Source organism: Procambarus clarkii, chromosome 25 (genome assembly GCF_040958095.1).
Source record: "Procambarus clarkii isolate CNS0578487 chromosome 25, FALCON_Pclarkii_2.0, whole genome shotgun sequence".
NCBI lineage: Eukaryota > Metazoa > Arthropoda > Malacostraca > Decapoda > Cambaridae > Procambarus > Procambarus clarkii.
In genome coordinates this window covers 45615288-45631844 of record NC_091174.1, presented here as the reverse complement: position 1 = coordinate 45631844, position 16557 = coordinate 45615288, and the positions used below count along the sequence as shown (strand labels likewise).

The following is a 16557-nucleotide window of genomic DNA, read 5'->3' as shown; positions in this document are numbered from 1 at the left end:
AACTTGCGCCCACACACCAACCTGCGCCCTCACACCAACCTGCGCCCACACACCATCCTTCACCTTCACAGCAACCTGCGCCAACACACTAACGTGCACCCTCGCTCCATCCTTCGCCCACACTCCAACCTGCGCCCACACACCAACCTGGGCCACACACACTAACCTTCGCCCTCACACCAACCTGCGCCCTCACGCCAACCTGCGCCCACACACCAACCTGCGCCAACACACAAACCTGCGCCCTCACACAAACCTGCGCCTTCACACCAACCTGCGCTCTCACACCAACCTGCGCCCACACACCAACCTGCGCCCTCACACCAACCTGCGCCCTCACACCAACCTTCGCCCTCAAACCAACCTTCTCCCTCACACCAACCTGCGCCCACAGACAAACCTGCGTTCTCACACCAACCGGCGCCCACACACCAACCTTCTCCCACACACCAACCTGCGCCCTCACACCAACCTCCGCCCTCACACCAACCTGCGCCCACACACCAACCTGCGCCCACACACGAACCTGCGCACTCACACCAACCTGCGCCCTCACACCAACCTTCTCCCTCACACCAACCTGCGCCCACACACCAACCTGCGCCCTCACACCAACCTGCGCCCTCACCCCAACCTGCGCCCACACACCAACCTGCGCCCTCACATCAACCTTCTCCCTCACACCAACCTGCGCCCACACCCCAACCTTCTCCCTCACACCAACCTTCTTCCTCACACAAACCTGCGCCTTCACACTAACCTTCTCCCTCACACCAACCTGCGCCTTCACACCAACCTTCTCCCTCACACCAACCTGCGCCCTCACACAAACCTTCGCCGTCACACTAACCTGCGCCCTCACACCAACCTGCGCCCTCACACCAACCTTCGCCCTCACACCAACCTGCGCCTTCACACCAACCTGCGCCTTCTCACCAACCTTCTCCCTCACACCAACGTGCGCCCTCACACCAACCTTCTCCCTCACACCAACCTGTGCCCACACACCAACCTTCTCCTACACACCAACCTGCGCCCTCACACCAACCTGAGCCCTCACACCAGCCTGCGCCCACACACCAACCTGCGCCCACACACCAACCTACGCCCTGACACCAACACGCGCCCTCACACCGACCTGCGCCCAAACACCAACCTGCGCCTACACACCAACTTGCGCCCTCACACCAACCTGCGCCCTCACACCAACCTGCGCCCTCACACCAACCTGCGCCTTCACACCAACCTTCTCCCTCACACCAACCTGCGCCCTCACACCAACCTTCGCCGTCACACTAACCTGCGCCCTCACACCAACCTTCGCCCTCACACCAACCTTCGCCCTCACACCAACCTGCGCCTTCACACCAACCTGCGCCTTCTCACCAACCTTCTCCCTCACACCAACCTGCGCCCTCACACCAACCTTCTCCCTCACACCAACCTGTGCCCACACACCAACCTTCTCCTACACACCAACCTGCGCCCTCACACCAACCAGCGCCCTCACACCAGCCTGCGCCCACACACCAACCTGCGCCCACACACCAACCTACGCCCTCACACCAACACGCGCCCTCACACCGACCTGCGCCCAAACACCAACCTGCGCCTACACACCAACTTGCGCCCTCACACCAACCTGCGCCCTCACACCAACCTGCGCCCTCACACCAACCTGCGCCTACACACCAACTTGCTCCCTCTCCACCAACCTGCGTCCTCACACCAACCTGCGCCCTCACACCAACCTTCACCCTCACACCATCCTGCGCCCTCACACCAACTTGCGCCCACACACCAACCTGCGCCCTCACACCAACCTGCGCCCTCACACCAACCTGCACCCACACACCAACCTGCGCCAACACACCATCCTTCACCTTCACACCAACCTGCGCCCACACACCAACCTGCGCCCTCACACCATCCTTCGCCCACACTCCAACCTGCGCCCACACACCAACCTGCGCCCTCACACCAACCTGCGCCCACACACCAACCTTCACCTTCACACCAACCTTCTCCTTCACACCAACCTTCGCCCTCACACCAACCTTCTCCCTCACACCAACCTGCGCCCTCACACCAACCTTCACCCTCACACCAACCTGCGCCCTCACACCAACCTGCGCCCTCACACCAACCTGCGCCCTCACACCAACCTGCGCCCTCACACCAACCTGCGCCCACACACCAACCTTCTCCTTCACACCAACCTTTGCCCTCACACCAACCTCCTCCCTCACAACAACCTGTGCCATCACACCAACCTGCGCCCACACACCAACCTTCTCCCTCTCCACCAACCTGCGCCCTCACACCAACCTGCGCCCACACACCAACCTGCGCCCTCACACCAACCTGCGCCCACACAGCAACCTGCGCCCACACACCAACCTGCGCCCACACACCAACCTGCGCCCACACACCAACCTTCACCTTCACACCAACCTTCACCTTCACACCAACCTGCGCCCTCACACCAACCTTCAACCACACACCAACCTGCGCCCTCACACCAACCTTCTCCCTCACACTAACCTGCGCCCTCACACCAACCTTCTCCCTCACACTAACCTGCGCCCACACAACAACCTGCGCCCACACACCAACCTTCTCCCTCACACCAACCTTCACCTTCACACCAACCTTCACCCACACACCAACCTGCGCCTTCACACCAACCTTCTCCCTCACACTAACATGCGCCCTCACACCAACCTGCGCCCACACACCAACCTGCGCCCACACACCCACCTGCGCCCTCACACCAACCTGCGCCCTCAAACCAACCTGCGCCCACACACCAACCTTCGCCCTCACACCAACCTGCGCCCTCACACCAACCTGCGCCTTCTCACCAACCTTCTCCCTCACACCAACCTGCGCCTTCTCACCAACCTTCTCCCTCACACCAACCTGCGCCCTCACACCAACCTTCTCCCTCACACCAACCTGCGCCCACACACCAACCTGCGCCCGCGCCCTCACACTAACTTGCGCCCACACACCAACCTGCGCCCACACACCAACCTGCGCCCACACACCAACCAGCGCCCTCACACCAACCTGCGCCCTCACACCAGCCTGCGCCCACACACCAACCTGCGCCCACACACCAACCTGCGCCCTCATACCAACCTGCGCCCTCACACCAACCTGCGCCCACACACCAACCTGCGCCCACACACCAACCTGCGCACTCAAACAAACCTGCGCCCTCACACCAACCTTTTCCCTCACACCAACCTGCGCCCACACACCAACCTGCGCCCTCACACCAACCTGCGCCCTCTCACCCACCTGCGCCCACACACCAACCTGCGGCCACACACCAACCTGCGCCCTCACACCAACCTGCGCCCACACACCATCCTTCACCTTCACAGCAACCTGCGCCAACACACTAACGTGCACCCTCGCTCCATCCTTCGCCCACACTCCAACCTGCGCCCACACACCAACCTGGGCCACATACACTAACCTTCGCCCTCACACCAACCTGCGCCCTCACGCCAACCTGCGCCCACACACCAACCTGCGCCAACACACAAACCTGCGCCCTCACACAAACCTGCGCCTTCACACCAACCTGCGCTCTCACACCAACTTGCGCCCACACAACAACCTGCGCCCTCATACCAACCTGCGCCCTCACACCAACCTGCGCCCTCAAACCAACCTTCTCCCTCACACCAACCTGCGCCCACAGACAAACCTGCGTTCTCACACCAACCGGCGCCCACACACCAACCTTCTCCCACACACCAACCTGCGCCCTCACACCAACCTGCGCCCTCACACCAACCTGCGCCCACACACCAACCTGCGCCCACACACGAACCTGCGCACTCACACCAACCTGCGCCCTCACACCAACCTTCTCCCTCACACCAACCTGCGCCCACACACCAACCTGCGCCCTCACACCAACCTGCGCCCTCACCCCAACCTGCGCCCACACACCAACCTGCGCCCTCACATCAACCTTCTCCCTCACACCAACCTGCGCCCACACCCCAACCTTCTCCCTCACACCAACCTTCTTCCTCACACAAACCTGCGCCTTCACACTAACCTTCTCCCTCACACCAACCTGCGCCTTCACACCAACCTTCTCCCTCACACCAACCTGCGCCCTCACACCAACCTTCGCCGTCACACTAACCTGCGCCCTCACACCAACCTGCGCCCTCACACCAACCTGCGCCCTCACACCAACCTTCGCCCTCACACCAACCTGCGCCTTCACACCAACCTGCGCCTTCTCACCAACCTTCTCCCTCACACCAACCTGCGCCCTCACACCAACCTTCTCCCTCACACCAACCTGTGCCCACACAACAACCTTCTCCTACACACCAACCTGCGCCCTCACACCAACCTGCGCCCTCACACCAGCCTGCGCCCACACACCAACCTGCGCCCACACACCAACCTACGCCCTCACACCAACACGCGCCCTCACACCGACCTGCGCCCAAACACCAACCTGCGCCTACACACCAACTTGCGCCCTCACACCAACCTGCGCCCTCATACCAACCTGCGCCCTCACACCAACCTGCGCCTACACACCAACTTGCTCCCTCTCCACCAACCTGCGCCCTCACACCAACCTGCGCCCTCACACCAACCTTCACCCTCACACCAACCTGCGCCCTCACACCAACCTGCGCCCACACACCAACCTGCGCCCTCACACCAACCTGCGCCCTCACACCAACCTGCACCCACACACCAACCTGCGCCCACACACCATCCTTCACCTTCACACCAATCTGCGCCCACACACCAACCTGCGCCCTCACACCATCCTTCGCCCACACTCCAACCTGCGCCCACACACCAACCTGCGCCCTCACACCAACCTGCGCCCACACACCAACCTTCACCTTCACACCAACCTTCTCCTTCACACCAACCTTCGCCCTCACACCAACCTTCTCCCTCACACCAACCTGCGCCCTCACACCAACCTTCACCCTCACACCAACCTGCGCCCTCACACCAACCTGCGCCCACACACCAACCTTCACCTTCACACCAACCTTCTCCTACACACCAACCTGCGCCCTCACACCAACCTGCGCCCTCACACCAGCCTGCGCCCACACACCAACCTGCGCCCACACACCAACCTGCGCCCTCATACCAACCTGCGCCCTCACACCAACCTGCGCCCTCACACCAAACTGCGCCCTCACACCAACCTGCGCCTACACACCAACTTGCTCCCTCTCCACCAACCTGCGCCCTCTCACCAACCTACGCCCTCACACCAACCTTCACCCTCACACCAACCTGCGCTTTCACACCAACCTGCGCCCACACACCAACCTCCGCCCTCACACCAACCTGCGCCCTCACACCAACCTGCACCCACACACCAACCTGCGCCCACACACCATCCTTCACCTTCACACCAATCTGCGCCCACACACCAACCTGCGCCCTCACACCATCCTTCGCCCACACTCCAACCTGCGCCCACACACCAACCTGCGCCCTCACACCAACCTGCGCCCACACACCAACCTTCACCTTCACACCAACCTTCTCCTTCACACCAACCTTCGCCCTCACACCAACCTTCTCCTACACACCAACCTGCGCCCTCACACCAACCTGCGCCCTCACACCAGCCTGCGCCCACACACCAACCTGCGCCCACACACCAACCTACGCCCTCACACCAACACGCGCCCTCACACCGACCTGCGCCCAAACACCAACCTGCGCCTACACACCAACTTGCGCCCTCACACCAACCTGCGCCCTCACACCAACCTGCGCCCTCACACCAACCTGCGCCTTCACACCAACCTTCTCCCTCACACCAACCTGCGCCCTCACACCAACCTTCGCCGTCACACTAACCTGCGCCCTCACACCAACCTTCGCCCTCACACCAACCTTCGCCCTCACACCAACCTGCGCCTTCACACCAACCTGCGCCTTCTCACCAACCTTCTCCCTCACACCAACCTGCGCCCTCACACCAACCTTCTCCCTCACACCAACCTGTGCCCACACACCAACCTTCTCCTACACACCAACCTGCGCCCTCACACCAACCAGCGCCCTCACACCAGCCTGCGCCCACACACCAACCTGCGCCCACACACCAACCTACGCCCTCACACCAACACGCGCCCTCACACCGACCTGCGCCCAAACACCAACCTGCGCCTACACACCAACTTGCGCCCTCACACCAACCTGCGCCCTCACACCAACCTGCGCCCTCACACCAACCTGCGCCTACACACCAACTTGCTCCCTCTCCACCAACCTGCGTCCTCACACCAACCTGCGCCCTCACACCAACCTTCACCCTCACACCATCCTTCGCCCTCACACCAACTTGCGCCCACACACCAACCTGCGCCCTCACACCAACCTGCGCCCTCACACCAACCTGCACCCACACACCAACCTGCGCCAACACACCATCCTTCACCTTCACACCAACCTGCGCCCACACACCAACCTGCACCCTCACACCATCCTTCGCCCACACTCCAACCTGCGCCCACACACCAACCTGCGCCCTCACACCAACCTGCGCCCACACACCAACCTTCACCTTCACACCAACCTTCTCCTTCACACCAACCTTCGCCCTCACACCAACCTTCTCCCTCACACCAACCTGCGCCCTCACACCAACCTTCACCCTCACACCAACCTGCGCCCTCACACCAACCTGCGCCCACACACCAACCTTCACCTTCACACCAACCTTCACCCTCACACCAACCTGCGCCCTCACACCAACCTGCGCCCTCACACCAACCTGCGCCCACACACCAACCTTCTCCTTCACACCAACCTTTGCCCTCACACCAACCTTCTCCCTCACAACAACCTGTGCCATCACACCAACCTGCGCCCACACACCAACCTTCTCCCTCTCCACCAACCTGCGCCCTCACACCAACCTGCGCCCACACACCAACCTGCGCCCTCACACCAACCTGCGCCCACACAGCAACCTGCGCCCACACACCAACCTGCGCCCACACACCAACCTGCGCCCACACACCAACCTTCACCTTCACACCAACCTTCACCTTCACACCAACCTGCGCCCTCACACCAACCTTCAACCTCACACCAACCTGCGCCCTCACACCAACCTTCTCCCTCACACTAACCTGCGCCCTCACACCAACCTTCTCCCTCACACTAACCTGCGCCCACACAACAACCTGCGCCCACACACCAACCTTCTCCCTCACACCAACCTTCACCTTCACACCAACCTTCACCCACACACCAACCTGCGCCTTCACACCAACCTTCTCCCTCACACTAACATGCGCCCTCACACCAACCTGCGCCCACACACCAACCTGCGCCCACACACCCACCTGCGCCCTCACACCAACCTGCGCCCTCAAACCAACCTGCGCCCACACACCAACCTTCGCCCTCACACCAACCTGCGCCCTCACACCAACCTGCGCCTTCTCACGAACCTTCTCTCTCACACCAACCTGCGCCTTCTCACCAACCTTCTCCCTCACACCAACCTGCGCCCTCACACCAACCTTCTCCCTCACACCAACCTGCGCCCACACACCAACCTGCGCCCGCGCCCTCACACTAACTTGCGCCCACACACCAACCTGCGCCCACACACCAACCTGCGCCCACACACCAACCAGCGCCCTCACACCAACCTGCGCCCTCACACCAGCCTGCGCCCACACACCAACCTGCGCCCACACACCAACCTGCGCCCTCATACCAACCTGCGCCCTCACACCAACCTGCGCCCACACACCAACCTGCGCCCACACACCAACCTGCGCACTCAAACAAACCTGCGCCCTCACACCAACCTTTTCCCTCACACCAACCTGCGCCCACACACCAACCTGCGCCCTCACACCAACCTGCGCCCTCTCACCCACCTGCGCCCACACACCAACTTCGGCCACACACCAACCTGCGCCCTCACACCAACCTGCGCCCACACACCATCCTTCACCTTCACAGCAACCTGCGCCAACACACTAACGTGCACCCTCGCTCCATCCTTCGCCCACACTCCAACCTGCGCCCACACACCAACCTGGGCCACATACACTAACCTTCGCCCTCACACCAACCTGCGCCCTCACGCCAACCTGCGCCCACACACCAACCTGCGCCAACACACAAACCTGCGCCCTCACACAAACCTGCGCCTTCACACCAACCTGCGCTCTCACACCAACTTGCGCCCACACACCAACCTGCGCCCTCATACCAACCTGCGCCCTCACACCAACCTGCGCCCTCAAACCAACCTTCTCCCTCACACCAACCTGCGCCCACAGACAAACCTGCGTTCTCACACCAACCGGCGCCCACACACCAACCTTCTCCCACACACCAACCTGCGCCCTCACACCAACCTGCGCCCTCACACCAACCTGCGCCCACACACCAACCTGCGCCCACACACGAACCTGCGCACTCACACCAACCTGCGCCCTCACACCAACCTTCTCCCTCACACCAACCTGCGCCCACACACCAACCTGCGCCCTCACACCAACCTGCGCCCTCACCCCAACCTGCGCCCACACACCAACCTGCGCCCTCACATCAACCTTCTCCCTCACACCAACCTGCGCCCACACCCCAACCTTCTCCCTCACACCAACCTTCTTCCTCACACAAACCTGCGCCTTCACACTAACCTTCTCCCTCACACCAACCTGCGCCTTCACACCAACCTTCTCCCTCACACCAACCTGCGCCCTCACACCAACCTTCGCCGTCACACTAACCTGCGCCCTCACACCAACCTGCGCCCTCACACCAACCTGCGCCCTCACACCAACCTTCGCCCTCACACCAACCTGCGCCTTCACACCAACCTGCGCCTTCTCACCAACCTTCTCCCTCACACCAACCTTCTCCCTCACACCAACCTGTGCCCACACACCAACCTTCTCCTACACACCAACCTGCGCCTTCACACCAACCTGCGCCCTCACACCAGCCTGCGCCCACACACCAACCTGCGCCCACACACCAACCTACGCCCTCACACCAACACGCGCCCTCACACCGACCTGCGCCCAAACACCAACCTGCGCCTACACACCAACTTGCGCCCTCACACCAACCTGCGCCCTCATACCAACCTGCGCCCTCACACCAACCTGCGCCTACACACCAACTTGCTCCCTCTCCACCAACCTGCGCCCTCACACCAACCTGCGCCCTCACACCAACCTTCACCCTCACACCAACCTGCGCCCTCACACCAACCTGCGCCCACACACCAACCTGCGCCCTCACACCAACCTGCGCCCTCACACCAACCTGCACCCACACACCAACCTGCGCCCACACACCATCCTTCACCTTCACACCAATCTGCGCCCACACACCAACCTGCGCCCTCACACCATCCTTCGCCCACACTCCAACCTGCGCCCACACACCAACCTGCGCCCTCACACCAACCTGCGCCCACACACCAACCTTCACCTTCACACCAACCTTCTCCTTCACACCAACCTTCGCCCTCACACCAACCTTCTCCCTCACACCAACCTGCGCCCTCACACCAACCTTCACCCTCACACCAACCTGCGCCCTCACACCAACCTGCGCCCACACACCAACCTTCACCTTCACACCAACCTTCTCCTACACACCAACCTGCGCCCTCACACCAACCTGCGCCCTCACACCAGCCTGCGCCCACACACCAACCTGCGCCCACACACCAACCTACGCCCTCACACCAACACGCGCCCTCACACCGACCTGCGCCCAAACACCAACCTGCGCCTACACACCAACTTGCGCCCTCACACCAACCTGCGCCCTCACACCAACCTGCGCCCTCACACCAACCTGCGCCTACACACCAACTTGCTCCCTCTCCACCAACCTGCGCCCTCTCACCAACCTACGCCCTCACACCAACCTTCACCCTCACACCAACCTGCGCTTTCACACCAACCTGCGCCCACACACCAACCTCCGCCCTCACACCAACCTGCGCCCTCACACCAACCTGCACCCACACACCAACCTGCGCCCACACACCATCCTTCACCTTCACACCAATCTGCGCCCACACACCAACCTGCGCCCTCACACCATCCTTCGCCCACACTCCAACCTGCGCCCACACACCAACCTGCGCCCTCACACCAACCTGCGCCCACACACCAACCTTCACCTTCACACCAACCTTCTCCTTCACACCAACCTTCGCCCTCACACCAACCTTCTCCTACACACCAACCTGCGCCCTCACACCAACCTGCGCCCTCACACCAGCCTGCGCCCACACACCAACCTGCGCCCACACACCAACCTACGCCCTCACACCAACACGCGCCCTCACACCGACCTGCGCCCAAACACCAACCTGCGCCTACACACCAACTTGCGCCCTCACACCAACCTGCGCCCTCACACCAACCTGCGCCCTCACACCAACCTGCGCCTACACACCAACTTGCTCCCTCTCCACCAACATGCGCCCTCACACCAACCTGCGCCCTCACACCAACCTTCACCCTCACACCAACCTGCGCCCTCACACCAACCTGCGCCCACACACCAACCAGCGCCCTCACACCAACCTGCGCCCTCACACCAACCTGCACCCACACACCAACCTGCGCCCACACACCATCCTTCACCTTCACACCAATCTGCGCCCACACACCAACCTGCGCCCTCACACCATCCTTCGCCCACACTCCAACCTGCGCCCACACACCAACCTGCGCCCTCACACCAACCTGCGCCCACACACCAACCTTCACCTTCACACCAACCTTCTCCTTCACACCAACCTTCGCCCTCACACCAACCTTCTCCCTCACACCAACCTGCGCCCTCACACAAACCTGCGCCCACACACCAACCTTCTCCTTCACACCAACCTTCGCCCTCACACCAACCTTCACCCTCACACCAACCTGTGCTATCACACCAACCTGCGCCCACACACCAACCTTCTCCCTCTCCACCACCCTGCGCTCTCACACCAACCTGCGCCCACACACCAACCTGCGCCCTCACACTAACCTGCGCCCACACACCAACCTGCGCCCACACACCAACCTGCGCCCACACACCAACCTTCACCTTCACACCAACCTTCACCTTCACACCAACCTGCGCCCTCACACCAACCATCACCCACACACCAACCTGCGCCCTCACACCAACCTTCTCCCTCACACTAACCTGCGCCCTCACACCAACCTTCTCCCTCACACTAACCTGCGCCCACACAACAACCTGCGCCCACACACCAACCTTCTCCCTCACACCAACCTTCACCTTCACACCAACCTTCACCCACACACCAACCTGCGCCCTCACACCAACCTGCGCCCACACACCAACCTTCACCTTCACACCAACCTTCTCCTTCACACCAACCTTCGCCCTCACACCAACCTTCTCCCTCACACCAACCTGCGCCCTCACACCAACCTTCACCCTCACACCAACCTGCGCCCTCACACCAACCTGCGCCCACACACCAACCTTCACCTTCACACCAACCTTCTCCTACACACCAACCTGCGCCCTCACACCAACCTGCGCCCCCACACCAGCCTGCGCCCACACACCAACCTGCGCCCACACACCAACCTACGCCCTCACACCAACACGCGCCCTCACACCGACCTGCGCCCAAACACCAACCTGCGCCTACACACCAACTTGCGCCCTCACACCAACCTGCGCCCTCACACCAACCTGCGCCCTCACACCAACCTGCGCCTACACGCCAACTTGCTCCCTCTCCACCAACCTGCGCCTTCACACCAACCTGCGCCCTCACACCAACCTTCACCCTCACACCAACCTGCGCTTTCACACCAACCTGCGCCCACACACCAACCTCCGCCCTCACACCAACCTGCGCCCTCACACCAACCTGCACCCACACACCAACCTGCGCCCACACACCATCCTTCACCTTCACACCAATCTGCGCCCACACACCAACCTGCGCCCTCACACCATCCTTCGCCCACACTCCAACCTGCGCCCACACACCAAAATGCGCCCTCACACCAACCTGCGCCCACACACCAACCTTCACCTTCACACCAACCTTCTCCTTCACACCAACCTTCGCCCTCACACCAACCTTCTCCTACACACCAACCTGCGCCCTCACACCAACCTGCGCCCTCACACCAGCCTGCGCCCACACACCAACCTGCGCCCACATACCAACCTACGCCCTCACACCAACACGCGCCCTCACACCGACCTGCGCCCAAACACCAACCTGCGCCTACACACCAACTTGCGCCCTCACACCAACCTGCGCCCTCACACCAACCTGCGCCCTCACACCAACCTGCGCCTACACACCAACTTGCTCCCTCTCCACCAACATGCGCCCTCACACCAACCTGCGCCCTCACACCAACCTTCACCCTCACACCAACCTGCGCCCTCACACCAACCTGCGCCCACACACCAACCTGCGCCCTCACACCAACCTGCGCCCTCACACCAACCTGCACCCACACACCAACCTGCGCCCACACACCATCCTTCACCTTCACACCAATCTGCGCCCACACACCAACCTGCGCCCTCACACCATCCTTCGCCCACACTCCAACCTGCGCCCACACACCAACCTGCGCCCTCACACCAACCTGCGCCCACACACCAACCTTCACCTTCACACCAACCTTCTCCTTCACACCAACCTTCGCCCTCACACCAACCTTCTCCCTCACACCAACCTGCGCCCTCACACCAACCTGCGCCCACACACCAACCTTCTCCTTCACACCAACCTTCGCCCTCACACCAACCTTCACCCTCACACCAACCTGTGCTATCACACCAACCTGCGCCCACACACCAACCTTCTCCCTCTCCACCACCCTGCGCTCTCACACCAACCTGCGCCCACACACCAACCTGCGCCCTCACACTAACCTGCGCCCACACACCAACCTGCGCCCACACACCAACCTGCGCCCACACACCAACCTTCACCTTCACACCAACCTTCACCTTCACACCAACCTGCGCCCTCACACCAACCATCACCCACACACCAACCTGAGCCCTCACACCAACCTTCTCCCTCACACTAACCTGCGCCCTCACACCAACCTTCTCCCTCACACTAACCTGCGCCCACACAACAACCTGCGCCCACACACCAACCTTCTCCCTCACACCAACCTTCACCTTCACACCAACCTTCACCCACACACCAACCTGCGCCCTCACACCAACCTTCTCCCTCACACTAACATGCGCTCTCACACCAACCTGCGCCCACACACCAACCTGCGCCCACACACCCACCTGCGCCCTCACACCAACCTGCGCCCTCAAACTAACCTGCGCCCACACACCAACCTTCGCCCTCACACCAACCTGCGCCCTCACACCAACCTGCGCCTTCTCACCAACCTTCTCCCTCACACCAACCTGCGCCCTCACATCAACCTTCTCCCTCACACCAACCTGTGCCCACACACCAACCTTCTCCTATACACCAACCTGCGCCCTCGCCCCAACCTGCGCCCTCACACTAACCTGCGCCCACACACCAACCTGCGCCCACACACCAACCTGCGCCCACACACCAACCAGCGCCCTCACACCAACCTGCGCCCTCACACCAGCCTGCGCCCACGCACCAACCTGCGCCCACACACCAACCTGCGCCCTCATACCAACCTGCGCCCCCACACCAACCTGCGCCCACACACCAACCTGCGCCTACACACCAACTTGCGCCCTCACACCAACCTGCGCCCTCACACCAACCAGCGCCCTCACACCAACCTGCGCCTACACATCAACTTGCGCCCTCACACCAACCTGCGCCCTCACACCAACCTTCACCCTCACACCAACCTGCGCCCTCAAACCAACCTGCGCCCACACACCAACCTGCGCCCTCACACCATCCTGCGCCCTCACACCAACCTGCACCTACACACCAACCTGCGCCCACACACCATCCTTCACCTTCACGCCAACCTGCACCCACACACCAACCTGCGCCCTCACACCAACCTTTTCCCTCACACCAACCTGCGCCCACACACCAACCTGCGCCCTCACACCAACCTGCGCCCACACACCAACCTTCACCTTCACACCAACCTGCGCCAACACACTAACCTGCGCCCTCACTCCATCCTTCGTCCACACTCCAACCTGCGCCCACACACCAACCTCGGCCACACACCAACCTTCGCCTTCACACCAGCCTGCGCCCTCACGCCAACCTGCGCCCACACACCAACCTGCGCCAACACACAAACCTGCGCCCTTACACAAACCTGCGCCCTCACACCAACCTGCGCTCTCACACCAACCTGCGCCCTCACACCAACCTGCGCCCTCACACCAACCTGCGCCCTCACACCAACCTGCGCCCTTAAACCAACCTTCTCCCTCACACCAACCTGCGCCCACACACAAACCTGCGCCCTCACACCAACCGGCGCCCACACACCTACCTTCTCCAACACACCAACATGCGCCCTCACACCAACCTGCGCCCTCACACCAACTTGCGCTCACACACCAACCTGCGCCCACACACGAACCTGCGCCCTCACACCAACCTGCGCCCACACACCAACCTGCGCCCTCACACCAACCTGCGCCCTCACCCCAACCTGCGCCCACACATCAACCTGCGCCCTCACACAAACCTTCTCCCTCACACCACACTGCGCCCACACACCAACCTTCTCCCTCACACCAACCTTCTTCCTCACACCAACCTGCGCCTTCACACCAACCTTCTCCCTCACACCAACCTGCGCCTTCACACCAACCTTCTCCCTCACACCAACCTGCGCCTTCACACCAACCTTCTCCCTCACACCAACCTGCGCCCTCACACCAACCTTCGCCGTCACACTAACCTGCTCCCTCACACCAACCTGCGCCCTCACACCAACCTTCGCCCTCATACCAACTTGCGCCCTCACACCAACCTGCGCCTTCTCATCAACCTTCTCCCTCACACCAACCTGCGCTTTCACACCAACCTTCTCCCTCACACCAACCTGTGCCCACACACCAACCTTCTCCTACACACCAACCTGCGCCCTCACACCAACCTGCGCCCTCACACTAACCTGCGGCTACACACCAACCTGCGCCCACACACCAACCTGCGCCCACACACCAACCTGCGCCCTCACACCAACCTGCGCCCTCACACCAACCTGCGCCCACTTACCAACCTGCGCCCACACACCAACCTGCGCCCTCACACCAACCTGCGCCTACACACCAACTTGCGCCCTCACACCAACCTGCGCCCTCACACCAACCTGCGTTCTCACACCAACCTGCGCCCTCACACCAACCTGCTCCTACACACCAACTTGCGCCCTCACACCAACCTGCGCGCTCCCACCAACCTGCGCCCTCACACCAACCTTCACCCTCACACCAACCTGCGCCCTCACACAAACCTGCGCCCACACACCAACCTGCGCCCTCACACCAACCTGCGCCCTCATACCAACCTGCGCCCACACACCAACCTGCGCACTCACACCAACCTGCGCCCTCACACCAACCTGCACCCACACACCAACCTGCGCCCACACACCATCCTTCACCTTCACACCAACCTGCGCCCACACACCAACCTGCGCCCACACACCATCCTTCACCTTCACGGCAACCTGCGCCAACACACTAAACTGCGCCCTCACTCCATCCTTCGCCCACACTCCAACCTGCGCCCACACACCAACCTTCGCCCTCACACCAACCTGCGCCCTCACGCCAACCTGCGCCCACACACCAACCTGCGCCAACACACAAACCTCCGCCCTCACACAAACCTGCGCCCTCACACCAACCTGCGCTCTCACACTAACCTGCGCCCACACACCAACCTGCGCCCTCACACCAACCTGCGCCCTCACACCAACCTGCGCCCACACACCAACCTGTGCCCACACACCAACCTGCGCCCACACACCAACCTGTGCCCACACACCAACCTGCGCCCACACACCAACCTGCCCCCTCACACCAACCTGCGCCTTCTCACCAACCTTCTCCCTCACACCAACCTGCGCCCTCACACCAACCTTCTCCCTCACACCAACCTGTGCCCACACACCAACCTTCTCCTACACACCAACCTGCGCCCTCACACCAACCTGCGCCCTCACACTAACCTGCGGCTACACACAAACCTGCGCCCACACACCAACCTGCGCCCACACACCAACCTGCGCCCTCACACCAACCTGCGCCCTCACAACAGCCTGCGCCCACTTACCAACCTGCGCCCACACACCAACCTGCGCCCTCACACCAACCTGCGCCCTCACACCAACCTGCGCCCTCACACCAACCTGCGCCTACACACCAACTTGCGCCATAACACCAACCTGCGCCCTTACACCAACCTGCGCCCTCACACCAACCTTCACCCTCACACCAACCTGCGCCCTCACACAAACGTGCGCCCACACACCATCCTGCGCCCTCACACCAACCTGCGCCCTCTCACAAACCTGCGCCCACACACCAACCTTC

General features: G+C 62.0%; 1 protein-coding gene across 1 annotated transcript in view; it reads right to left on the bottom strand.

The window, feature by feature from the left end:
• The window catches only part of LOC138368598 (collagen alpha-1(XXIV) chain-like), a 41608-nt gene that overhangs the window by 22076 nt on the left and 2975 nt on the right, over window positions 1-16557 (bottom strand). Inside the window, exons 2-3 of the mRNA XM_069331127.1 lie at window positions 7434-7655; window positions 3488-3703 (exon numbers count right to left, since the gene is read on the bottom strand). Coding sequence (XP_069187228.1) covers window positions 3488-3703; window positions 7434-7655 — 438 coding nt within the window. The remainder of the gene's footprint in view (window positions 1-3487; window positions 3704-7433; window positions 7656-16557) is intronic.